This window comes from Melospiza melodia, chromosome 2 (genome assembly GCF_035770615.1).
Source record: "Melospiza melodia melodia isolate bMelMel2 chromosome 2, bMelMel2.pri, whole genome shotgun sequence".
Taxonomy (NCBI): Eukaryota; Metazoa; Chordata; class Aves; order Passeriformes; family Passerellidae; genus Melospiza; species Melospiza melodia.
Window position 1 is genome coordinate 127,607,630 of NC_086195.1, and position 27,124 is coordinate 127,634,753.

At 40.2% G+C, this 27,124-nt stretch overlaps 1 protein-coding gene across 1 annotated transcript in view; it reads left to right on the plus strand.

Moving 5' to 3' along the window:
• The window catches only part of COL4A1 (collagen type IV alpha 1 chain), a 120,582-nt gene that overhangs the window by 32,372 nt on the left and 61,086 nt on the right, over positions 1-27,124 (plus strand). The window contains exon 2 of the mRNA XM_063149962.1: positions 16,161-16,211. Coding sequence (XP_063006032.1) covers positions 16,161-16,211 — 51 coding nt within the window. The remainder of the gene's footprint in view (positions 1-16,160; positions 16,212-27,124) is intronic.

Genomic DNA, 27,124 nt, shown 5'->3' on the forward strand with positions numbered 1-27,124 from the left:
ATTGTGAAATTTATTTTGATTTTTATAAAGGAGGTATGAATGTTAATGGTGTTGCTAAACTAAATTTTGTATATGTTTTGTCCAGTGGTTTCTCATTACTTCTATTTTTAAAATTTGATGCTTTAAAGTGTTTCCTTATCAACAAAATGTTCATTTAGTTCCTCAAAACTTGTTGAATATTCAGAACCTCTTGAAGGTGTTTTGATTCACATGGCCTATTTAACACCACTTTTGTCTCCTTTTTGAAGAAATTGTGGCAAGGAGTTAGGTATTATGGGTGCATATCAAAATAAAAAAAAAAAACAAACCACATGTATCTTTTTTCTGTTGGGGTCCAGATTTTGTTTTGCCAAACACTATCCATCCTCCCAGCCATTCTGCTGCTGTGTACAGTTTGTAAATCACTGTAGAGTATGTTCCATCTGTGAGACACTGTGGCATGAGTATGTTTGTGACTGCAGATGTTTGGATTCTGATTTCTGTTGAGGTTTGTGGAGATTAGTTTTGCTCTTTTTTTCCCCCTCTAATTTTAGTTAGAGTTGAAAGGAATGCCAGACAGAATAAAATTGCAATTCATCATCTTAGATCTGCCCCTGTGGAGAGTCCTACAGGTTCTGCTGTCTGAATGTCCTTCTTCTCCTCCTTCTCCAGCTTGGGACAACCTGCCTCTGTTCTTTGCTCTGCTTTTATTTGTCAACCAAAACTCCTAATCATAGATCATAGAAGCTCCTGAACTGGAATGGGCCCAGAAGGGTCATTGAAGTCCAACTCCTGGCCCTAGGCAGGTTACCCAGAGACTCACACCCTGTGTCTGAGAGCATTGTCCAAATGCTTCTTGAACTCTGCCAGGCTGGTGTGTGACCACCTCCCTGAGGAGCCTGTTCCAGTGCCCAAACACCCTCTGGGTGAAGAAACTTTTCCTTATATCCAACCTAAACCTCCCCTTATACAGTCCTTGGGTCCTGTCACTGGTCACTAGAGAGGAGAGATCAGTGCCTGCCCCTCCTCTTCCCCTTGTGAGGAAGCTGCAATGAGGTCTCTCCCCAGTCTCCTCTTCTCCAGGCTGAACTGACCAAGTGACCTCAGCCCATAATGCTTCCCCTGAAGCCTCTACAGCATCTTTCTTGCCCTCCTCTGGATGCTCTCCAGTAGTTCAATATCTTTTTTATATTGTGACACCCAAAAGTCGAGGTGAGGCCGCCCCAGCTCAGGGCAGAGCGGGACAATCCCCTCCCTTGCCCAGCTGGCCATGCTGTCCCTGATGCCCCCAGACAGGGATGTCCCTCCTGGCTGCCAGGGCACTGCTGGCTCATGTTCAGCTTGCCATTGACCCCCAGGTCCCTTTCCATGGCACTGCTCTGCAGCCTCTCACTCCCCAGTCTGTACATCCAGGGTTGTCCTGTCCCACATCCAGGCTTACGCTATCCTGCACAGCAATCCTGTTTTCCTGCTTTCCTTTCTCCACTGTAAGTCCTCCAAGTAGTGCCAATCTAGAGTGATACTCACTTAGGTCATGTCAGGTGATGATAGGGGTGTAAACCCTCCATTTTCTGATGACTCTGGGAACTACTGACATTTTGCACATTTTAGTTATTAAAATGTTTTTAAATAAAGAACTTCTGTATCGTTCTAGCCCTGTGTATTACTTCAATTGAATGTTTTATCTTAATGAGGTACTTTTCAAACCGAAATTATTTTACTTGATGATCAAATAAACTGTTAGAGACAGAGAATAATAAATATTATAAAAACCTAATATAAATAAATATCCCCTTTAAAGCAAGCACCAGTGAAATTAAGGAAATAATCCCCTTGTAAAACTTTTGCTTACATTATGTCTGGTTAAAATATGCTAATGGTTACTTTATCAAGCAGACTGAATCTGCCCTAAAAACTTGAATTATTTAATAATTGACTTTTTCCCTCTCTTTCAACTTCTGAATTACATCAAGTAGAAAAAGATATATAAGCCAATTTAAATGGAGTAACCATTTTCCTTGTGCAAGAAACATGAGTTGAGCCCAAAGGAAATGTGATTTTAGCTAAAAAGAATCTTCTTAATAATTACTCTGTTGAAATTTATATACTCTTTTTGATCTTTACTGTGCAGATTTCTGATCTATAAGATAGTCAAATGGATGAGACTTTTAAAATAAATTTCAAAAAAAGCTAGAAGATAGCAATAAAGTCACTTAACTCCAGTCTGAAGAGTAATGCCAAAAGTGAAAGGCCCCTTGACAGTCATGAGCACTTGCTGTGTGTCTGTAAGGCAGCAGTCACAAGTTTAAGGTTGTGTATAGCCAGGATTAATACCCTTGTGGTTAACGACACACTTTTATAAAGTAGAGGAAGTGATTTTAATGACTTCAGTTTTTAACTTCTCAAGCAGTGTAAATATGAGATTAAAAAAAAAAAGTGTTATTTAGATGTGAGGTTTAAAGTGTGGTCTGTTCTAGGGAGTGATTTGGGAATACATCTGGCGCGTTAAGGATGTTGCCATAAGAATGACATGTTCTGAACTTTGAGTTTTAGTGTGACTTCTGCAGATGTGCTGGCATTGAAAGGCAGTCTCGTGATGTGACTTTGGGTGGTTTTGCTTACATTTATCACTTTTATTCCTGTTTTTTTTGAGGGCACTTGTTACTTAAAATTGTCAATATTTGCATATTTTATAGTGAAATTATTAAACTGAACATTCATTCTTGAATCTACATGGAATGTTCTGAAACAGCTAGACACCATTTGCAATGAGTATTAATTCTAGCAAAATGCTAGTCTGGTAGGACTGTGAGATTTCACCTTTCTTTTGTACATGACTTGAGGACTTACATTATTGAGGATCATTTTCTTGCGTTTATGCTGGTATGTTACTGCTGAGAACACACTGCAGATCACAAGGATGTATGCTTAAGGATGAAGGATAATTATAAATTTTAAATTTCTTTCTAGATGTACTCTGGATGGCATATCTTCTAGAGATGTTCACAGGCAGGGAAGGTTTTTGGAAAGCTCATGTTCAACATCTCTCTGAGTCCCCTGAAATTTGCTAATTATGGTATAAAGCCATGTTGTTAGTGCCACAATATATGATCATCTTTGTAATTAGGAAGTCTGGTTAAGCTTGCAGTCACATTACAAGTAACTGCAACAGTGAATTCAGCCAGTATCCACAGTGATACAAAGCTGGTCAACCTATTTTAAAAATATATCTTGCAAACCCAGATGAAATGAGGTTATTAAACATACACGTCATATAGGTATAAAAAATGGAAAGTAATGATTGTATTTGTTGTCAAGAATAATTTAGATATGCATAACTTTAGAGATACTTTCAACATTCTTTCACAAATACCAATAAAAATTAAAGCACCCTTGTTGGTTACACTGTTGGAGAAGGGAGTATGATCAATACTGTTTTAGTATAAAGGTAAACTCTGGGGACCTCCATTTTTTTCTGTCACAATAGCATGCAATAGCTCATAAATTTATCAATTTACCAATTTATCTCATAAAATGATACATGCCTTTGATAATTAAAGTACTTGTGACACCTGTGTCAGTCTTAAACCCCCTGCATGAGTGTTCCTGGACAGTTTTGCCTGTGGTCCTGTCTGCATTGTCTTGCCCCTCCACCATGGCAGCATTTATTTGATTGACCTCATTGCAAAGGTAATAAACTAAGCTGTAGCATTAAAAAAAAAAAAAAAAAAAAAAAAAGAATAAAAAGGTCACTGCATTTAGTACTCACATAGTTTAATTCCAGGGTGGGTTTGATGCATTGAAGTGGCAGGACAAGAGTAGGGCTGGGACTGCAGAAGGGAGAGCAAACCTGGGGCAGGTCCCAGGAAGAAAGGTCTCTGTGGCTTTACCCATTGTGACCCAGCCCTGCAGCAGGTCTCAGGGGAAAGGCCTTTGTCACATCCTTCATCTTGCCCTTTGGGTGCCTTATACCTCTTATTGGCAGGATCTTTTTTTTTTTTTTGGAAGAACTCTGAAATGGATACTCAGCTTGCTTCTATAATAGCCTGTGTTTATTAACTTCAGAAAATTTTGATTAATTTTTTGATGAAGTATGAGATCTTTAGTATTGACCTTTCACTGGATGAATGACCTTAAGCTTATTGTTTCTAATTTTAAATAACAAGCATGGATTTTGAAGCCTATTTGTGTCTGCTTAATCAGTGGAAGATATCTTATTGCTGAAACATTATCTGTCTGCTTCTTACAGTTTTTAAATAAGCTGCTCACAAAATATTTACAGCTGAATCTCAATGTTCATAAATGTTTGCACTTCTGCTGACCTTTACATGCAGGAATACAGGTTAGGAAGATGTTTAATTTTACTCAACTATAACTTTTCCATCACTCAGGAAGTTGCCATAGAAAAGAATGGATTTTCAGCCTCTCTTCTAAACCATGTTATTTCCGTTTCTGCAGTGAGCACTATTTACTTTTCTTCTTGTACCATTTTTGTAAACTGTCAGATAGCAAGCTCTTCCCTGGATGCTCATGAAGTATGCTTTTATTTACAAAATGCAGTCTGCAACTGAAGTGGTACAATAAAAATTATGTTGTATGCTTTACAAGAGGAAAAAAATCAATTTTTGTCAGCTTCCTGTCTAGTCAACAAAGAAACATAAAAGAAAGAGAGGACTGACAAGTTTGTTTCCTTTTGCGTCTGGCAAATGTTGCACACTAAAATAATATTTCCTGTGGCTATTTTGCTCTCATGTTCCAACATTTCAATTTTTATTAAAACTGGATTTTCAAATGTCAATTTGGAAAAATATGGGTTGGAGAAAATTTTGTCTGTTTTTCATTTGGGCCAGACAAATAAATTAGAGAACATGTCGATAGCACCAGTTTTAACTTGCAACTATGTTTTAAAAATGGCATCCAGTTGACCTGTCACATAAGTAAAAGTGAGTTCCATGGCTGAAAAATAAATTGAAAAGAAAAAAAGTTGTTTGACAATCAATCTATGTTATTACTCAGTTACTCTGTTAATTCTTATTGCTCTTTAATTGATATGTTTATTTGCAGTGCAATGTGCATTTAGAATGTCACAATCCAGTTGCAAGTGAAAATGGGTTTTGGATTAAGGAGTTAATTTGCATGGGAAGACATGGCACTATAGTTTCTACCAGTATAAATATTCTGCAATGCTTATGTAAGGTTGGATTTCAGAGTAAGTTACAGGTTCAGGCTAGAGGACTTCAGGGCAATATAATTCACACTGAAGATTTGCACTGCCTTTCTCTGAACTCCTGTATACCATAAGGCTCTTAACTAAGAAATGAATACAACATGAGGTGTAACTACTGGAAATGTGCATTTAATGGAACAAATTGTGAGTTGGAACCATCTAATTTGCACCTAAATCCTCTTTCCATGTAATTTTGATGTTCATTGGATGGACAAGACAGCAACATCCTGAAAGAGATCCAATCAATCCACTCTGATGCACACAAATTCTGTGAGCTCTTGCAAGTCGTTCAGGTTATTGATAGCTTTTATTCCAATGTTGGGATACTGCTGCCCATCAGAGAGCAAAATATGTGGGCTCCTCTCCATAACTCCTAATTCTCAGAGAAGTTTTTTCGTCCATAGGGTGAGGCTGTGGCAAAGCTCATCATGGTTTTTGTTCAAGTCAGGTAGAAGGGAGTCAAACTGTCATAAGCTATGGGTGTCCAAGTGTGTTTGTTAAAGACAGAGCCTGTTGTTCACTGAGGGAAGTATTTTCCTGCTGATGGCATTGTCTGTGGAGGATCTAGAGCCAGCACCTTGCTGCAGATGTGAGCTGGTGCCTCAGGGGCATTACTGAGTCTTGCACAGCAGACCTGTGAACTGAAATAGTAATTTGGGGGTTACTTCTCAATAATCTGTCCAACTGCTGAATGCCACGTGTGTTTTGAGGGTTGAGGTTTGTTTTGGAGTCTTTTTTTCCTCCTATTTTCTTCTCTCTAAACTCTTTCTTAAGAGACACCACCACTTGGAAAAGCCCAAGCGTTTCTGCTTAGCTGGTGCTTCTCAGAAAGGAAAAAAGTGTCCTTTGGGATAATTTCTTTGTAACAGCAAAAGAAAGTAAAAACCCACTTTTTTTTTTACTTCTGGCCAATCATCTTTGTGATCCTTCACAGGAGCTGAGTCCTCACTTCTCTATTGAGCAAGGGCTTTTGTTAAACCATGAGCTTTGCATTTAAGAGGAATATCTCTTGAAAGTTGTGACTCTTCAACAGTCAGGGAGACCCATATGCATCTGGAGTCTTTAGATATGCAGTACTGTCCTTTGAAATGTAGCTTGAACTGAGCGGATTATTTCTGGGGTTTGCAGAGTCTTTAGGAGAAAAGATGTTGGTGTGTCCTGAAGAGAAAGCAGCTCATAATCAATGGCATCCTTGATGGAGCAAAAGACAAAATTCAGTGGCCTGTTAAGGAGCAGAGAAAGCAATACTTCCCCTTATGGCTCTTTAGGAGTCCAAACTGATAAATGACTAGTGGTTTGTTGCTAAAATTATCAGTGTAACAGAACTAAAGTTGTGAGATGGAGCTGAAGAGAAGGTGCCCTGATAGATTAATGACTGGCAATTTGTTAAAATATTTGAGAGAAAATGCATGGTGTAGACTTCCGGTATTGCTTCCAGTCCAAAAATTATGGTAGTATTATAATGCAAATAGTCAAAAAATGTATTTCATTTTAGGAAGTACTCTTCCAATTTTAGACCTTCCCTGTGGTGCTGTAGTTTCTAGAGCTGACTGTCTGCAAGAAGTGGCTGAAATCTTTCACTAGGGCAATTAAATAGAGCTTTTTTTTTTTTTTTTTTTTTTTTAATCTTTACTGTAACAGTGACATTGCCATAGGATGAACCTGCTTGGAAAATCTTTGAGATCTGTGGGGAAGAAAAGTGGGTTAAGTAGGTTTATCAAATGGATTTTTGTGTATTTTGGCTGGCGGCTAAGTAGACTAAACATGCTACATGCTTTTTAAATCCTGTGTTTGACAAGGATGTTGAACTGCTGTGGTTACTACTGCTGTTTCCAGAATACCAAAAGGCTCTTAAAATGTACAAATTAGTTGCTCATTAAAAATCTTGTGATTCATTGTTGAGTCTATTGGTCAGAGTGAGGCCATTGTTATCCTACCTGTCTCCTCTTCCCAGTATTGCTGAGGAATGGAGCTGGTGTTGTGAAGTGCAAACAATGTATTTAAAATTGTTTACATTGATTATTACTATTTAATTGTGAGAAGTTTTGAAAAAGTTGAGTCTCCTTTCAGAAGAAAAGAAAACATCACATGTTTTGCTCGAGAAATCACTTGGACAGCTCTGATAAATTCATGCAATAGAAGTTGCATGTGTTCTAGTAAAATTTGCTAATCTTTAAATGCCCTGACAGAGTCTCCTGGAAAGGTTTTAGGGGCAAGTTGTATATACCTGCAGTATGCCATGGAGGTCAGTGGAGTCTTCCATTGAGGTTTTCCTTGCAGAAGCTGCCACATTTGACAGGTACGGGCAAATCTTCTGTTAAGGTCAGACGGGGCTGCGCACTGTGGATGTTGGTGCTGTGCTGGTACAGCCACAGCTCCAGGGAGTGATTGCAGCACTGAGGAGCTGCTGCCTGAGCCTGTGCAGAGCCTGGCTGCAGGTCAGCCATACCCACTTAAAGCCACAGTGTTTCCTGAGTAATGCAAGCTCAGGCTTGGGAGAGCTGAAGGGTAAGGAACTGCTGATGGGGAGCAAAGGACTAAGAAAGGAGCAAGGAGACCCTGGTCATGCAGTGTATGTGACATGAAGGCAGGAGCCCTCCTGGGACAGACCTTTCCGTGGTGATGGTGTTACCTGGAAGTGCACACAGCCTCCTCCACAGGTGATGGATCACACTGCAGGAGGATGGTGAAAGGAAATAAGGAGCTGCACAAATAGTGCCCAGGGGAAAGCCCTGCTCAGGTGGTGTGAGTTCAGGACACAGCAGTCTGTGCCTCTGCTGGAGTGTGTGTCACCTGGGTTTCTCCTCTGCACTCAAACACAGAATTCCAGTTTATCTTTTGTGCTTTTCTCACATGCCTTGGTGTGCATCCCAACTAAGAGGATATTGCTTCTCCGTTTATTTAGTCTAGGCGAGAATGGTGGGGGCTGAAGATCTCTGCTTCCCAGCACTGTGTTTTCTAAAAGCTGTTACTTCTAAATGTATTTGTTTATGTTGATGTTCATGTGTATCAGCTAAGGGAAGGGAAAGCGCCGCTCATGGATGTGCTGTACACATTTGGAAAATGGCTTCACTGGCTTCCTGCATCTCTCTCCTGAGGCATCTCCTTTGCTTTTGGGTTTATGAAGATGCCTTGCTGGACAGAGGCTGCCGTGCAGGAGGGCTGCACCTCCCCTGCAGGCTTGCTCTTTCAGTGCACTCACTCCCCAGTGTAATGGGGGCTTGCTGGGGCCAGACAAGTTTAAAGGGAGGACTTAGTGATTGGCTGGACAGCGTGGCAGAGGTGGCCTCTCCATCAGGACCAAACCCACAGCAGCCACAGGGATGTTCCTGTGCCCGTCATGGCCCATAGTGGCACAGCTCTGGGGCTGGTTGCTGCCATGGCATCCATCTCTTATCTCATTCCCAGTGCTGCTTAGAGAGGGTTCCTCCCTGTGGGAGGAGAAGGGAGGGAATCCACCTTGGCAGTTCCCTCTCATCCTGGTTCTGCCTCCAGCCTGGGTTGGAAAGTGCTGGGAGGTGGAAGGTGCCTGGGAGGGGCTGCAATGCCTGCTGAGCTGGTGGCCACCACTGCCTCTCCCTCTCCCTCTGCCTAGTGTTGGTGGCATTGTGTTTTGCCTCCCTGCTGGAACTGTTTTGGAGCAGGCTTTTAACCACACTGAGTGCCCATACTCAGAGTTATTATGGGTACTCCCTGTGCTTGTGAAAATGGGGTTGTGCACTGAACAGCAAAGGCACAGGGGCCAGGGAAACTCAGACATTTCTGGGGAGCAATCCCTGCAGGTGTGGATTTATTGAGAAGCCAGCAAGGAGACTGCCACCTGTCCTTGCACCACCAGCCACCACGCCATTGTAATGACACTGTTCCATTTTGCCAGGTTATGGCTAGATCCAGCCTTGTACCTCTGGCAGGTGCTGTAAGTGGTTGTGTGGATCCATCCCATAAGGCAGCAAGGACAGTTAGCAAGGTTAGTTGAGTAAAATTGTGTGATTTGTTTCAGAGTCCACAACCTCTGCCTCATGAACAAGAAAGAAGTTTGATGCTTTGTTAGCCCTCCTCTTGTATATATGTGGGGATTGCTAATGCCAGTTTCACCAAACCATGCAAGTTACAGGACAGGGGGCTTGGATCTGTTCCCTGCAAGATTTTCTTTGCACTTTGCTTTGTGAGCTCCAGGATAGTTGTGTATGAGGCGGGTGGTGAGCTCTGCAACAGCCATAGGGGGGTTCTGCAACAGGATTTCCCATCCTCTCTGCAGGTTTTTTCAGGTTAGCAAGATGAGGAATGGGAGTTTCTTACCTGTATCGACTGGCTTCAGTTTGCCTGTTCACAAAGCAGAAGAGCTGAGTGACAATTGTTAGCAGTGATTACCATAATTGAATTTAGGAGGGGTCGTGCCCTTTGAAATGTATTCCTGAAAGCGCCTGTCACTGGGTGTTAGGAAGCCCTGGAACATGCTCTAATCCTTAGCTGTCAGTGAAGAAACACCAGTGGCTGCAACACCAGAAGATCTTACTGGCACCTGGAATTTTTTTCACTTATTTGAAAATAAAACTAACAGTGGAGTTCTTGTATAGGAAAAGAGTACAAAACCTGCTGGGTGGATTGGTAAATACAGTCTTCTCTGTTGGAGGCTGAGCAGTATCTGACAGTCCATGGAAATAAGCCTAGTAGATAGTTCTGTAGATGATGCTCATGGGAGGCTTTTTTAGTTTGTATTCACAAAGCAGTTATTTGCTTTGAGCTGTGCAGTATGGAGTTCTATAATGTGATATTCTGAAATTTCCCTAAGTAAGCAGATACCTTGATTGTTTCCAGAGCTTCCTGTAAGAGAATGTAGCTGGAGGAAACAGTTGTTTTAAATATCCTTTCTGTCCAAATACGGAACAACAGGAATAACTATATTTCCTGTGAACTAACGGGAAGCCCCCTAGATTTGCATCACTTTGTGCAAACGTTGTTCACATCACCAACAGGAAGGTCATATTCACAAAGCAGCCTTTAGGGTAGTCCCATGACCCTACCTCCAGGATAGACCCCTGGGGAATTTGGAAAAGAATGTGAAAAATGAGGTCCCAGCAACAAAACATTTCAGCGCCAGCCATCTGATATTCTTTTGATTAAGAAGACACAACTCTTTTTTAAACATATTTTAAGTGAAGTACTTCCAACTGATGCTAATTTACAAAATAAATATTTTCATGAATAGTTAATTTAAAATCTACTAAATTCTGAAAATTTGCTAATGTTCCTTTGAGTGACTAAAGTACACTGGAGATAGATAAGAATCTGTGGTCTGTCTGCAATTTTTGCATGAACATCCTGCATGATTATGGTAATTCTAAAAACAACAACAAAACAGCCCTCCCACCAGCCAAACAGAAAAACTGCCAAAAATATATGAACAGCCCCCTCCTGTCCCAATAGCCATAATGATTTTTTTCCGATTGTATTTTATAGAGTTTTTCTTAAAATTAATTAACTTCCAAAAATTGTACAAGGCTTTTCTCAGACTCAGAGAGTATTCTGAGTTGGAAGGGATCCACAAGGATTGTTGAGTCCAGCTCTTAAAGTAAATGGCCCCATACAGGGATTGAACCCACCCTCTTGATGTAACTAGCACCATGCTCCAGTCAACTGAGCTAAACTTCTAAATAAAACCAGAGCTGAATTGTTGTAATTAGTTCAGATTTCATCATGCACAGCAGTACTTCAGAAAGTGACTTGCCATTCTTTTCAGATATTACAAATATGTTAATTTGTAAACTTCTAAACTTAAAGTTCCCCTCAGACTAACAGGACTGCTCAACTCATGCACTGACATGCAAGTAATCATGAAGTGCCACAGTTTTCCACTGACTGTGTAGGTTTGTGTTCACCTGGGCCAAAGCAATCCCCAGAAGATACATTTGAAGAATGACTCTGCATTTACAGAGAGAAATGAGTGGGAACCACTTCTGCTTCCTCCTGTTACACTCATGTACATCAGCCTACAAGCCAAGAAGGTCTTCAGGAGAATGAGTATTGTAATCCTGAAGTTTAATGAGTGTTTGGAGATTTTTGGGTTGCATGTATTTCCCTTGCTTAAACACAGGCATCTGGTGCATGTGCAGGACATCTTGAATGGCACTGCTCTGCTGTCCTCTGATCTGCAGAAAATGGAAATGACACAACCAAGAACTTTAAATAGCTACTGCATGGCAGAAGCTTCCAGTCACTGCTGACGAGAGCTGAACTTAATTTGGTGACCTAGAGCGTTAAAGCTTCAAAACCAATAAGTCTTCCCTTGGTTTGGGGAATTCCCTGAGCAGTCATAATTGGAGTCTACCCATGATTTGCTGGGAAAAAAAATTTAAAAAAGGAGATGAAGATAAGCTGCCAACATTGGTTTGTGAAGGGTCTTTCTTATTTGTTTTGTTTTTTAATAATGAGAAAAATAAATCTGGAGAGGTGGAAAGACTGGAGCTTGCTGACATTAGAAAAAAATTGTCTTTTTGTCTGCTATTTTTCTGTCTGTAGACATCTGAAATTGATGGGTTTACAAAAGACATGAGAACTGTGCTCAACTTCTGGTCTTTGCTTTAAGTCATCAAAATGAAGGAATAGCAGATGTTCCTTTTCCTAAACCATTTTAAGAGTTGAAGTTCAAATAATCAGTTCAGAAAAACTGGCTTTGTATCAACTCCTTTAAGAGTGTATAACTAAATTTTGCTAATTGCTAAGACAGTGCAGATTTTTTTGTTATCTTCTTTGTTCTAGCTAAGTGTAAATCAGGAGTTTTAGCTACATGATTTTTTTCAAAGTTGTTAATGGACTGTAAAATCAGTTAACAAAATACTAATTTTAACTAATTACTAATTTTAACTAACACTAATTTAACTAATTTTAGTAGTTTCCTCTAGTGGTACTTTGCACACAAAATAGCAGTTCTGCTAATTCAGTAGTTATATCTAAAGGTTGAAGACAAGAATAGTAATACAGCCAGGGAGCTATTTTGACATTCTGGAAAGAGAAGAAAATATGAGAGGAATGCAAGATAAGTGTCCTGCAGTTGGCATCAACTCACTGTTTCTGTATTTGGTGGGATGTGAAATGTGAAGATATTATTGATCCAGCTCTCATGTCAGCTACATGAGTTGCATGCATGTGCACTTAGGAAGAAGTGCCTGCTACAGGGGGATGAATCTCCCTTGGGCTTCCAAGAGACTGGGTTTATACAGAGGTGGAAAGGGTTGATTTTGTGGTAAGAGGAGATTCAGACTTAAAGTTGTCCCTGTCAAACAGCCATCCTGTTTGCTTAGCTTTTCTTGTGTTTCAGTGTGAAACTGCTATGGTAATTCAGCTCAAAATGGGGTTTAAACTAAGGCAATATAGAGTGGGAAATCTTCACTGTTTAATCGGAAAATATCATCAGTTCAAGCATCCCATCTAAACAGAAATTGTCATTTTCTAATGATTTAATCACGAGATGAAGTAATTATGATTATTTTTACCTTTTTGAAGCACTTTGGCTATGAAATAGGTAATTTGTGAATAATCAGAGGATTTTGACATATGTTTTAGCCTCACCTATCCACAGGATTTTCTGTGATTTGAAAGACAGTATATTTTGTGCAGGACAAGTGACTATGTTCCCTGGAATGTGATTTTTAACATGAACAGACTTAAGTGACCAGGGAGAGTTTAACTAAATTTTTACCTTACAGCTGTGCTTTGCAGGCTTCAATGTGAACTCTGTTGATACCTAGGCAATTGGCCTAAGCTGGTGGCTGCTCAGCAACTGAAATTCAGTAAGCAGAGCCTGAGGTGATGTTGTGGGAAAGGGAACTACATTTTGTCTTGAGAAATGCTCTTCTCTAAGAGAGTGTAGCTTCCAAGAACTGACTCTGCCTTTGTATTTTTTTGGAGATGTCTGTGGCCTCCAGAAATGGTGCATTTCCAAATATGGCAGTCATCTCCCTCCTAGGCTGCTCATCTGGCTGTTTGCATCGTTCCTGTGCAAGTTCCAAGCAGTAGTCCTCAAATGCCAGGAAAGTAGCTGGACGTGGAAAAACAGGGCAGAACGCAACAAGTCTGTAGCTGTGATCTGACAGATGTCTTACAGCCTGCCTTGCAGAGCAGAGTTTGTTCATCTGCTGCAGGGAATTTTAGCAGCTTTCTCAGCTCTGTCACTGACAGGGCTTAAGGCTTGTAAGGCTCAGTATGTGGGTCATGGAAGCCAGAGGTCCAGATTGGGACACCCATTCATTAGGGGGACTTGTTTTGGGCTATATGTTAATGTGATGGAAAATAGATAGGTGTCCTTTAGGCAAACACTCAGGCTGCATGTGGCACCTCTGTGTGTGTCGTGTTGAAGGGATGTAGTCTTTTTATAGTTTAATACTGATTTATTAGGATGATTCACTGAGCTTATCAGTTGCAGACAGTCTGGGAGAATGAAATTGAATGGAAATGCTTGTCAAGAAATGAAACAATTTGCATCACTAAAATAAGCTTTTGCTTCTGGGCAGACTTATATTTTGTGGGTGGAGTAAGATAAAATGAATGTCCTGTAATGTTGCATGAGAGGCTGGCCTATGGTGCAAGGAAGCTATGGCTGTTTGAAAATTGTGAGTGTACCATGCAAAATAGGGGAGGTACCTGGTGCAGTGCACCTGGCCAATCTTTGGATTAGCCTGTAACTGGCTCCTAGACACAGGATAAAGAGACTGCCTTTTCATCTGTCACTCCCCCCACAGATTATGCTTCCTGCCCAGCACTGTTCCTTCTCTGTTTTGGCACTTGGAGGACAGCAGTGATTGTTCCAAGCTCCCTGCAGTTTCTGGGGAAGGCGTTGTCTCTCTGAGGATGTCTGGGAGATAGGACAGAGTTATTTCTTTCTATTTGTCTCAATATCTCTAGTCATATATAGTGGGAAATCATTAAATGGATTGTTCATGTCATGAGACTGATTTAAAACCAAAGTTTAGAAATGAACAATGATTTGCATAGTTTCAGTTTAATTGCCTTGTGATGATTCCTGTATGTGCTATAATCATCCTTCTCTCTTCCAGCATCTCATTACTTAAGTGCCCTTTTCACCTCCTTAAAGTGACCTCTGATCCACAAGTTTCTTCCAGTCTGGCCCTCCCCTTTTACCAGAGAAGCAGAAGGAAAAGCCTCATACTTCTTCCGAGTATAGGCAGAGTGTTATCACGTTGCTCAGATTCTAAATGCATTTTAGGAGTTGAGGATAATGCTGTCCAGCAGTGGCTGTCGTTGCTGGCCAACCTCCCACCCACCCACAGAGGTTGCATCAGTGGCAGAAGGAGATGATGTTGCTGTGGAATAAAGACAGTGTTTTGTAGAGCAGGTGCCTGTTCTGGCATGGCAGGCTGCAGCCCTTGCCCCAGCAGGACCTTGTGCAGTTGTGCTCCCTGGTGCTCAGTACCTTCTTACCTTCCTTGCCTTTGGTTATTCTAATCTGAGGCATTAAAAACAGGAAAAATGGAATATAATGGACTCATTTTTGTGGGGACAAAAAGAGGCTCGAAAGCACAAGCCCATTCTTCTGGCTATGCTAAATTTGAGAACAAAACCATACTTAAATAACAACATGGTTTTTTTCTAAAACAGTGCATGTTAAATAATAGGCTGAAGGAAATATGCGGGGATTAACTTGAAAACAGATGTTTATAATGATTCAGTGACTTATGTTAAGTACATTCCCAGATGCAACTAAAACAGACTTCTGAGTTTAGGGGATGTGTTGATAAAACTGATAACATTCTACATGATTCTGGAGGAGGAAGTATGAGCTGCAAGCATGCCTCCTCCAGCTGAGATCTCATCAGGTCTGAAAAACTAAGAGAGGTCACACCAGGTCACTCCTTGTAATGGGAGACCCAATGTTTTTCCAGGCATAACCATGTCCTGCAAGGAGTGAAGCTGATTATTCAGTGGGTGGCACGTTTCCTTTCTGATCCTTGCTGAGGTTCCACTGCAGACTGTCTAGGTGTTGTCTTCAGATCTAGTTCTCTTTCTGCATTATATGATAAAAACTCATTCTAATCATGTTAATTCTCACCTTTGTGTGAATTTATAATATAACATGGTATAATAATGTAAGTAAAAATTGTAAATTGTCAAAATTATAACTATTTTTGCTTTACGTCAGTATGTAGAAAATTCTACTTCAAGAAACAAATTCAGTGGATGTACATATACAAAAAAAAGCGTCAACAAAAGCAATAAATTTTTTAGGAGATAGCACTGTAATTTCATTGGATGGCCTTTTTTTTTAAGTATTAAAGCCCCATTTCTCTTTGATGCTTTACTTTAAAATAAAATGTATTTACCAAGTAAAAACGTTACTGTATTATTTAGCTTTCTGGGTTAATATTTATTGGTCTCATTGGAGGCTTTCCAAATTCAAAACGGATTAGGTGCATTTTCTTTTCATTTCCCAGCAGTACTGAGCTCCCAGCAGACTGCAGAGCCTGCAGGTGTAGAGGGACAGGTGCCCAGCATCTGTGCTGAAACTGTCTCAGGGGAGGTGCTGTCCTTGACTGCTTCTGAATAATGGCCTGAAGGGGCTGCTGGAGGATCTCCTGTGCGTTGGTGGAATATTCACTGATACAGATGTTCTGCTTCTTTTGCTCTGGTTTGTTTCTGAGGGGCACGACAACAGTAAAAGCAATTGACTGCTGAGTTGCTCCATGACTGTGAGGAGGAAAAGTAGAGATTGGCCTGATGCACTTTAGAGCATCTTTGGTAACACAAAGTGACTGTAAGATTTTACCTGGGCACCAGTTAATCTGACTTCTCTCATGTTACTGTATGGGCTTAAGCAAACTTTCCCTGCCCTGACCAGCCTTGCAGTCACTGGAGTGCTGCTGACATCCCTGGCTCATTGCAGTGTGTTCTGCCTGTCGCCCACTTCAGACATTTAATTCTCAATTTCTTTTATTTTCAGGGATGTTCCGGTTGTGGAAAATGTGATTGCAGTGGAGTGAAAGGACAAAAGGTAAGTCAGCTCTGTCCATTTCATTTTCTTGCCTATTTCAACCACAGGGTATAAAATCCCCTGGGAGCCAGGTGAGCCACTGGGTTCAGTGAAGGCTTGCAGTGCCAGGGGGCATGGCCAAGGCCAGGCAGTGCCATCAGCAGGGTTTCTGAGCAGCAGCCTCCTCTGTGGCCGTGGCTGCAGAGGGCAGGAGGGCCAGGGCTGGGGACAGGTGAATGCCTTCACTCTGGAGTGAAGCTCCCAGCCTAATGTGGCCGTGCCCTCTGTCCTCCCCCATCGAGTGGGATGCTGACCCTTCACTCCCACCCTTCCCTCACCTCATCTCCAGCGTCCTCAGTGGGCAGCAGGCTTGACATCCTGACCAGTTCTGGAAGTGAGGCAAGCAGTTCAGTTCAGGAATGCTCCTCTCAGCATGCTGTGCAGATTGCTCTCCAGAATGGCTGTGATGCGTCATAATCAATGCTCCCTGACCAGGGTTAGCCCGGGGAGGCAAAGACTTGCACTAGGAAGAGGGAGGTTAATGATCAACTTAGATACAGAAAAGCGTTGCAGGTCAAGAAAAAAAATGTAAAACTTTTGACAGAACCTTGCAATGAGTTTTAAAGTTCCCATTCAGTTATCTAAACTTCTTGTATATGAAAAAAAGGCACTTTAAAGTCTTCTTTTAAAGCAGTTACAGTGAAGAAAAATTACAGAGCACTTAAGCACTCTGTGAATTCCCCCTGTAACCTACCTGCTTTTGTAAATATTATAGACATTCAACCATCTCCCTATGTCTTCCAATTTTGCTTGTAGAGATTTTAATCTATGATTTGTTCTCCTGTGCATGCAAATGTGCTGTACATCTACCTTTCTAAATGAATGTAAACCACAGTTTTCTCATCCTGTGGTTGCTTTGGGTATGTGTTATGTGTTTTGAGGTAAGTTGTTTAGGTCACCCAAAGGAATACTTAGAAGCGATGGGGGGGTTGTTTGCTTTTTGTTTTGGGGATTGTTTTGTTCTTTGAAATAAATAGACAGCTGGTGTTCCGTGTTGTCTGAAAGGCAATAGCTGCATATTTACGGATGATGGATTTAAGAATGTCTGTTGGTGGCTTTTCTTTGATGTTTTCCACAACTAGGAATGTAAATTACTTAATTGGAGGCCCAAGCCAGATAATTTTCTTTGTAACAGAGCATAGATGAATTTGTGATACAGATAAAAAGTGTCAAGGTCTGGAGCATCATTCAGATGGAGTCTCCTTTTTTAAATGACCCATTAATGTCTGTTTAATAAAAGTCAACTATATATTGAAAACAAATACAGCAAAGATTTGGTAAAGGTTCAGAACTCTGAATTTATTCCTTGATAGCTTGATCTTATTGTTCAGTAACAAGTACAAATGAGTCATGGTAGAATGAAGGAGACATGTTATAACCCTTTTGTTGAAAGACATCAGTTTTCACTTCATAAGGTATGCCAGCATCTTGTAACAAGATAATTTTTAAAAAATGATAGCTTGAGGAAATAAATAGTATTAAGCCTTATGCTTCATTTATTTCCAGCTGTGTTCCTGTCTGTTTGCTAGAGCTTTTGCTGGCATTTTTCATTTGCATAGTCCAGAGAACATCTCAAATGTTCTGTTTAAAAGAAATAGATGCTTGTCTGATATGCTAGAATCCAAAACTACTTCACATTAATGTAGGCTGTTTAAAAATGTTGATGAGAGAAAAATATCAGTCCATAGTAACAGAAGGCAAATTAAGTTCCAGTGTGGCAGTGTGCTCTCCATTCTTCCTAATGGGTTCTATCACAAATTTCTCTGACTTTAGCAGGTGTATAATGAAGTATTCACATAATTTTAGACTTTGTAGGAAATATAGTTATTGACATTAGAGACATCTGGACAAGTGAATGTGTAGTTATACCTAGAAAACAACACTCAAGACAGGCATTTGAAGGTATTTTGGAATGCATTTAACATGCTTAAATCTGGTTCAGATCAATGCTTGCTCATTATCTTAACTCTGTTTAGAAGATATTTAAGATTTTGAACAGAAAACTGAGTTTTATTTTTAAGAAATCTGCCCCCTGCCCTTCAGCCCTGCTTAGTTTTTATCCCGATTCATTACGTTTGGTGTCTGTCTAGAGTAAGGAATAGCCTGCCACTTGGTCCCAGGCCTGGAGACAGAACCTGGTGAGGGAGAGTAAGGGGACCATCCTTCCTGCTTGCCTCTGTAATATTTCTGCAAATGGCATTTCCAACAAATGCATTTGGATTTGGTCCCTGCTAAATGTGGTTCCCATTAACACACACATCAGTAATGGTACCTGTTCCTTCAAAAATCTATGTGAATGTTTCTTAATCAGAGGACAGATTAGAAAGGCTGATTTTAGCCAAGATCTGGGCTCGGAGGAGGCTGCCATGCCCAGCTCCTGTGGTACCCCAGGAGACCACATAAAAGAACATCTGCTCTCCACTTCTCATGTGGGAGGACATATCCACTCTACCCTCCACCATCCACAGCCAACATTCTGCCTGCCCTGGAAACCCTTTTGATCTGGCTTCCATGTCATGCAGAAGTGTGCGAATGCTGAAGGGCCTTTTCCAATCCTCCCACACCACTTCACTGCCATGGGAGCCCCGGGAGCTGCGGAAGTGGGTGCTGGGTTTACTCTTTAATGCCTTAATTATTAACATCTGGAGAGATATTTCCTACTCTAGTGTGGGAAGAAGTTCCAGACCCAGGAGTTCCAGACTGGGGTTCAATTGAAATTCATTTGGCCAAATAATCATATTCATGATCTCATCAGAAAAAGTGCTGAAAATGGTATTTGACTTAAAAGCCGTGAAATGACCGGGAAATAGTACCCAAGAGCATTTCAGACATGGAAGAGTAAATCACATTGCCATATTTTTCTCTCTCCTTTGAGAATAATTTCATCAATATGATGGCCATATTTAGAGTACATTTAAAATATTCTCTCATCAGACTGTTTCCATGAAAATTGCATTTCTATGCCAAACTTCTTTAACATGACTCATATGTTATCAAGGGCATATAATTGACAAATTCTAAGGGTTTTCATCCCTTTCAGAAAATTCAGAAAGTGAATGTAATTGCAACAGATGGCCCTTATCCTATAAAGCCTTTATTATTACGCTGAACATCAAGCTGTTGTTTTAAGCTATATAATGTCAAATATCACATATTTTCCAAACAAAAGGTACAGAAATTTTAGAAAAACATAATATTGCTAAAATAATAAATAATACCATACTGTTTTCCATTAGAGAGATTAACCTAAAACATCTTCGTTTATTACCTCATACTTTTTTTTGGTCTTCTGCATAATAACTTGACTGTTCTCTTAAACCTCATTGAAGTGTGAGATCTGTTTAAACTGATTAGAGTGTTGAATGCTTGCCTGCATTTTATTGAGCTACTCAGAAGAAGACTGAAGCTATGTTTACTCTTTTATGCCTACCTAGATTTTGAGAACAATTTCAAGCAGCTGTCTAGATAAGAAGTGATAGCTGTTAGTGTGTGCAGAAAATCATGTTAAGCATTTAATTACCATTCAGAACAAAGACTGCTCAGAGATGAGTAAAATTCTCCATGCACTGACTTCTTCTAAAAATGTTCCATCTCTCATTCATGACCATTTGCACTACTTTTACTCTGTATCAGAAACAAGTGTAAATGAAGCCAACACTGGAACGTTGCTGTAAATAATATGGAATGATTAATCTTCTTAGACTTATCAAGTTAGAATGCACTGAAATAGAAATCATCATTCTTTAGTATAAATATTTTATGATGATTTCACTGTCTCAGCATTACCCACTGAGAGTTGAAGTCAACAAGAGTATCAAACATGCTTTTGTCATTGAGCATGAAGTATTGCAATTAAAAAAAAAAAACTTTGCTAGACAGAAGATAAGAATAGAATTAACTCTTAATGTACTGCTGGTTTTGACATTTTTATTATTTGAAAGGAGGAAAACTTGAGCAAATATAAGCCAATATAATTTTGGCTTATATTTATTTCCCTTATTCTGAGGCTGTATCTGCATTATTATGCCTACATAAATTTGAATTCTCTGTTTGCCTTGACGGGTGCATCACCCATGTGTGCATTGACCATGCTGCAGAAGTACACAGACTGGCTTTGCTTGAGGAATTTTGGATCTGGAAGCCAGGTAGCTCTGACTTAGACTGAGAGTCACTGGGACATCTCTGGAGTTCCCCATCAACAGGAGCAGGGACCAGTGTTTTCTCTCCTGCACACTTCTACAGCCTTAAAAATCACAGATGGTTTTGCTGTATGCAGGGTATTGTGCTTCTGCCTTTGCTCTGGATAATGAAGAGTTGACTGTTGCAGTGAATTTTTTTTTTTTTAAGGTTTACCAGACTGAGAGGACCTTTGAGGGTTTTCTGTCATTTTACATATCAAAAGATAGAACAGAAGTATTTCTAATATTGATGATTTAACACAATATAAACGCCTTTGTTGGAGACAAGCCCTGGCAGTCAGTGGAAGATCACTATTAAGTACTTTGAGTTTCCTTGAAAATATATCAGAGGTAGCAAGTCAGTTCCTTTAGTGGAGCAAATCAGTATTCATTATGCCTATATTTTCATAGTCAACCTTTATTATATCTTTTAGAGTCAAGAATGTTAATTTTTTAAATCACTTTTCATTGACACTGCTTGGTTTTAGTAAGCACTGCTCAGTGTTCCTATTTAAATCCCCCAAGAACAAGAGGACACAGTCTCAAGCTGCACCAAGAGAAATATAGGTTGGATATTAGGAGAAAGTTTTTTAGTGAAAGAGTGATGGAGTACTGGAATGGTCTGTCCAGGGAGGTGGTGGAGTCACCATCCCTGGATGTGTTTAAAAAAAGATTGGATGTGTTTATAAAAAGGTTGGATGTGGCACTCGGTGCCATGGTTTAGTTGAGCTGTTAGGGCTGGGTTGGACTTGATGATCTTGAAGGTCTCTTCCAACCTCGTGATTCTGTGATTCTGTGGAGTGGCTGCTGTAGGAACTTGGAGTCCAGCACCAGTTTATGCCTGAGTTGGAAAGACCTTGAACGGGGGATGTTAAGGAAACCTCAGCCAAACAGTGTACTCTGGAGATGGCCATAAAGTTGGAAAGAGGAGTGACAGGCAATGTGGGAGGCAAAATGTGTCTGCAGTCTGGAAAGGGCTAATAGATAACATGAAATCATTTAATTATGCCTGAAAGGGCAGACTCAGAAAACAGTAATAAAATAAACAGAGATACTGATCAGCTGCAGATCTGATGTTCTACAGGGAAACTTGTGATTCATATTTATGAAATTTGGGATATTGTCACAATGGTTTTTGTCAGTTCTGCTTTGACAGCAGTAAATTTTTATTGATTTATCCTTTACTCTGAGAAAAATAATCTTTTGAATTCAAATCAGGGGAAAAGAACATAATTTTTCATGAAGAGGTCTGCTATTCTTGAAAAGAACAAAATATCAAACAAGTTTGAATAATATTGACTGTGATATGCTAAATGTTGATAAGTTGTCTACTCTTTCACAGCTGTCAGACCAAACTGCTAAGTGGCATCTAAACCCATCAGCTTTTCTTAGTTTTAAATAGTTATAGGAACCATTTGTCTCAATTGTCTCTAGCAACGTTTTCTATGTTAAGATACATTTTTGCACTCAGTACAGTGGGTATCTGTTGTGATTAATACAAACCAGTGGATTACACTGATCAGTTTATCTCTATGGAGAGAGGGCTATAAAAGCAGAAGTATTATGTGCTGGGACATGCTCATATTTAGTTTTCAGAGCTGTCTTCTGAAGGTATTCACAAAGTAATATTTCATTTGGCACAATATGACCTTCTAAGCAGCTGTTGCTAGATGCACTGTCTTTGATTTTAAGGGTATTGGCACAATGAGCTCAAGCTCTCTTCTTCATGGAATAAAACAAGCTCACAGAGCTTGATTTTATATTTGCACAACAACTGTTAGTGTATGCTTTCACTATGGTTTCTTGAAGGATTGCAGAGCTTTAGCTTGATCCGAAGTATGTGAGCCTCCAATGAGTTAGTCACGTTTCCCCAGTGTGAGATGGGAGATATAAGATATGAAAAGATATGTAAGGTCTCTGCTGCTCTGAAATCTTCATGCTCAAGAAGTGGAGCTGCCCAAGTGCCTGTGCAATACCTGTGCATAGCTTGAAATCTTCCCAAATTTAAAATTATGTCTATACAGAGTCAATATCTGCTGACTAGATACATATTACAAAACCTTTGTCCTGTGCAGTTTGTGAGTATCTGGTCTAATTGCCCACTAAAACTCTGATGCTGCAGGGGTTTGTTGGTGTAACTTAGGAGTCTGGGACAGCAAAACCTGGGGTACAGCAGGAGCTACATTTTGTAGTTAATCCTTTAAGTTTCTTTAAATAATCCTGCTCTTCCAATTTATATTGTATTTGCTGGGATCTCAGACCAAGACAGACATTAAAGTAGACAGTTCTGTGATATGTCAGTTCCCACACAAGAATTTAATCCTCAATGCACTTAATAATAATCAGTTTCTGTGTACATTTTCTCTGTAGCAATATCCACAAGAAGTGACCTGGGTGTATATAGTTATCACTAGGGAACCGTAGTAATGTGGGATATAATGTCTTCTTAAATCACTTTCTGATCTTGCTAGCCAAGGGCAAAAAGTCGTTTGGGAAATTGGTAGTTTTTTGTTTTATTTTTTTAAATCCCATACCCCATGGTAGTTGTTTGCTTCCTTTCTGTCAGCTACTTCTTACTTCAAATTTTAGACTTATGCTTTCAGAGAAAGGTCATAACTAAGATTAGTCACTGAAAACATCTGGCCATATGATGTTGGACTTCAGAAAAGCAGATCTGGATTTTCTCAAAGTTTGGATTTCATTAAGGAAGGGTAAAAAGCCAAGTTTTATACAAAGTTCTCAAAACCACTTGCAGCAGAAGCAATAGCAAAGCTTGTAACAGTATATGCCTGGAAGGAGGCAGAACAGTGAGAAGCAGCATGAAAGTGGAATTTTCAAAGAGGAAACCTGAAGTAGCTGCTAAAGGAGTGATAGTGGAGCCCTTTATCACACAGGGAAGTTTCTAACCTGCTGGAGAACATATTTAGATTAGCCACAAAAGAAGTTTAATATCACAGTAGGAGCAAAAACAGTTGGGAAACCATATTTAAGAGATGTTGAAGAGGATTTACATTTCTTTTCAAGTAACTGCAACACCTGAGAAAGGGCTACAGAGTAGTTAATTGAAGTATTGATAACATAGCAAAGAGAGTTCAATTAAATGTTGAAAATAATGACCAGCTTTCAGTAATGAAGTGTTCTCTTATGTAATGTTTAACAGCAAGAGAACTGCGAAATCAGGGTAAAGCCAAGGGAAAAGAAACTTTGACTCCTGTCTGGAAAATCATGTTTATATCTCTTAGAATATTTAAGAGTGATTATAATGGCAAATTGTACTCATAAATTTTGTAGCTCTTAAAGAAAGCATGTGACAGCTTCCACCGAAGTTCATCTGGAACATTTTTAAATGTATTGATATGCCAACAAAAATAATTCTCACCAAGGCTTGTGTCAAAGTTCAGTGTGCACAGTGTACTGAGCTCAGTGAGTGAGCACAGTCACCAGCATCAAATGGGGTGTTTTCTCACTCTTTTCTCACTGACTGTAAACACATGCAACAAAAGCATTTCATGGCTAGTTAGCAGAATACTTAAAGCCTTGAGGGGGTTTAGTAACAATTTTGTTAGGTTTGCTCGAGTGGCAAGCAAAGTCTGAAAGACAGTGTGGAACTGCAAAATAAATGGCTTCAAGTGGTAGTGATGGAGGGAATGGACTGTTGGTACAGAGGAGCAGTCTAAAATGTCCTCTGGCTCCAATGTCAGTAGTTAGATGAAATAAAGAGAGGAATACCAAAGGCTTGTACAGCAAGCAATGAACAGAGAAACCAGTGCTGCCTCCATCTGTATGGCAGTACCTTTAATGGGATCGTGAGTTAAGGATGTGATCACAGCACCTCAACTCAAACTTAGTCTCTGTCTGAAAGTGCGGAAACAGAAGCTGGAAATCCAGCAAGGACACGTCCAGCCCCGTGAAATTCCTATAAAAGGATCTCTGTAGGAAATTCTAGTATTAAATGCAGTGAAATAAGCGGTGTCAAGGCAGGAGAAGTGAGTGACCCCGTTTCCCCCCTCAGAAGAGGGGGAATCTAGTGTTTGTGAAACTCTCCGGAGGATAAGCTTTAATAGCAAGGCTGCCTTTGCCGCAGTCTGTGGCTGGGCTCCGTTCGGGAGGAGCAGGAAGGAGAAGGGCTGGAGGGCAGGGCTGTGCCCGGGCTGGCGGTGTCCCAGCAGCCGCCTGTGTCACTTCCCCGCGGGCTCCTCTGGGTGGCACTCAGACATTACGGATGTCCTTTATTCTGACCGGCCTCTTCACGTGTCCCTGCCCCTTTTTTGGGCAGAAAAAACTTAAAGCCACCTGCTGAGCAATACACCAGCTTCTGGCTGGCACTTACTGATAAAGATACTGACATGATCTACAATGTCAAAATAAGAAAGATACTTGTTTTCATTATTGTTAATAATTATTGCATCTTTATGAACTTTATTGCCTTAGGCTGAACAGCCCTGGAGGTATTACAAGGATATATATTGTCGTGTCTGTTTTACAGTGGATCTGGTTGAATCAAGAGACAATTAAGTGAAGAAGCACTGATTGACACTTCTGAGACACTCATTGTGTCACAATGTTGTCTGCCCTGTCATATTTATGTGATTAAAAGTCAGAAGCCAGAGTATTTCCTCTATTTTGTGGAAAGATATTTTACTCCTGTGGAACTTTCAAAAGGTTTAATCTTTAGAAATGCCAATTCCAACCTGACTCAAAAAAGCAGCTAGACTAGCACTGTCTCAAATAGTGCTGTCTGTCGCATGCCCTCAAGATATGAGTAGCTCATTATGAGAACTTTATTGCAGTCTGTACTGTCTAGGACCAGCTGCCCATGTTTTTACTATTTATGGAAGAGGTTATTTTCTGTAAATATGTCCATGACGAACCTTTGGCAAGAGAATAAAACTTGCATGTAATGTCACATTTCATTCCCAGTCTAGGATCTGAACAAAAATAAATTAAAAACCCAGAGAAGTTTAAGACCCTTTTTTCCCCCCTGCTGTTTCATCTTTAAATGTGAGCCTTTAAACAATGCCAAATGCAAACAAATGCTAAATAATTTTCATTAATGAAGTAGGAAGGGTGTGGAACATTTTTACCCCTTATATTCTTGGACCTTCAACACTGGAAGTGATTTAATACAATGTGTAATAAAACAAAGGAAGAGTTACTCAGACCTAATGTATTCAACAGATGATTAGAAGGGGTGGGAAATATAGCACCCTTTTGATTCAACCTGTATGCAGGTGATAGAACTTCCTTTTTCTTTTTACAGTGCAAACACATTTGTCCTTCAAACATCCTCTTCCCTTATGATCCTTTGAGGCTCTTCTGTTCCCCTGAGTGACTCTAGCTGATGAGAAGAGGTTCCTTGACTGATGTGTGATAAAAGATTTAAAAACTAAAATAAAGTTGGAGAACCTCATGTGTACCTTTGCAAAAAGGTCTGTGTGACTTCCTTCTGAAACATCATAAGCTGTATTGTTGTGTTGGGCTTTTTTTTCCCCTTTTTTTTAAAATCAAGGAAAGTTTAAACAAAAAGACAACCACATACTTGAACTGCCAAACTCTGCAGGCAGACTTCCACAGCTGGAGATAAAGTTTAGTTGCTGTCAGTCATCTTCTTCTCTCTCATTTTCTATTTCTGTACTTCATATACCATGCTCTCAATCATGCTATGAATGAATATGTACCCCCTCAGCATCCCAGCTACTTTGGATCTGTAACATTTATCTGTGCTGGAATGCAGTATTGCACAACGAACCAAAGACGTGCAAATATAAGGAGTATTGAGAGCTTGAGGTAAGAGTGTACGTGGCTCAAGAAGTCCTAATATGTGAACTTTGGGCAGCTGCACTGAAAAAACTGACTACTACATTTGGAAAATGAGGAATATAACTATGGGTCAGGGAAGAAGAGGAATTGCATGAGGAAGACTTCTAAATTATTTAGGGAGCAGCTCTTACTTACAGTTGGTTTACCTGAAATTGTATGATATTGATACAATTGATGAGGAAACCAATTGCTTGGCACTGGTTAAATGATAGCCATGATTGGCTTTTGAATGTTAATTTTACTTCACTCCCTTTACTTCCTATTCAGCTTCTGAATTTCTTTGAGACACGCTGTTACATCCATGCACTTGAGCACCAGCTAAGCACATAGATACTGATATGTAGGGGAAAGGATAATCAAAGATTGTTATTTCTATTTTTATACTCCTGGGAAACACTTAGCAGCTTCCTGAGGAATGTTCTGTACAGCCATGAGGTGTCACAAAAATATGCTTTTGGTCTAAGCATTCTTTAGGAGGCAGAGGCCCAGGTTCAGTCCCTTAACCTTAAACCTGAAAAGCCCTCTAATGACATGTTTATATCAATGGAGTCACTGTTGGAGGTTTGGGCTCATCTTGGATCAAGCTGCAGAGGTTCCCCAGTGTTGTGAATCCATGACCCTTGAGAAAGGATACTTTCATAGTAATAGGAGTAATCCTGCCAGGGAGTGAAAAAACACAGTGAAATTTGGTGATCAGGGTGCCTGCCCCACGGTATATGAACCTGTATGGGTTCCTGTGAATTAAGGGTACAGCACTGGCTTTTGCTCCATAAATAGCTGCTTGCCAGTGTCCTCCCCTCAGAATGCAGCCTGAGAGCCCGTTTGGCTGTGGCACTGGAGGAGTCCCACAGGAGCAAGTCACTGGGGAGGAGCAGA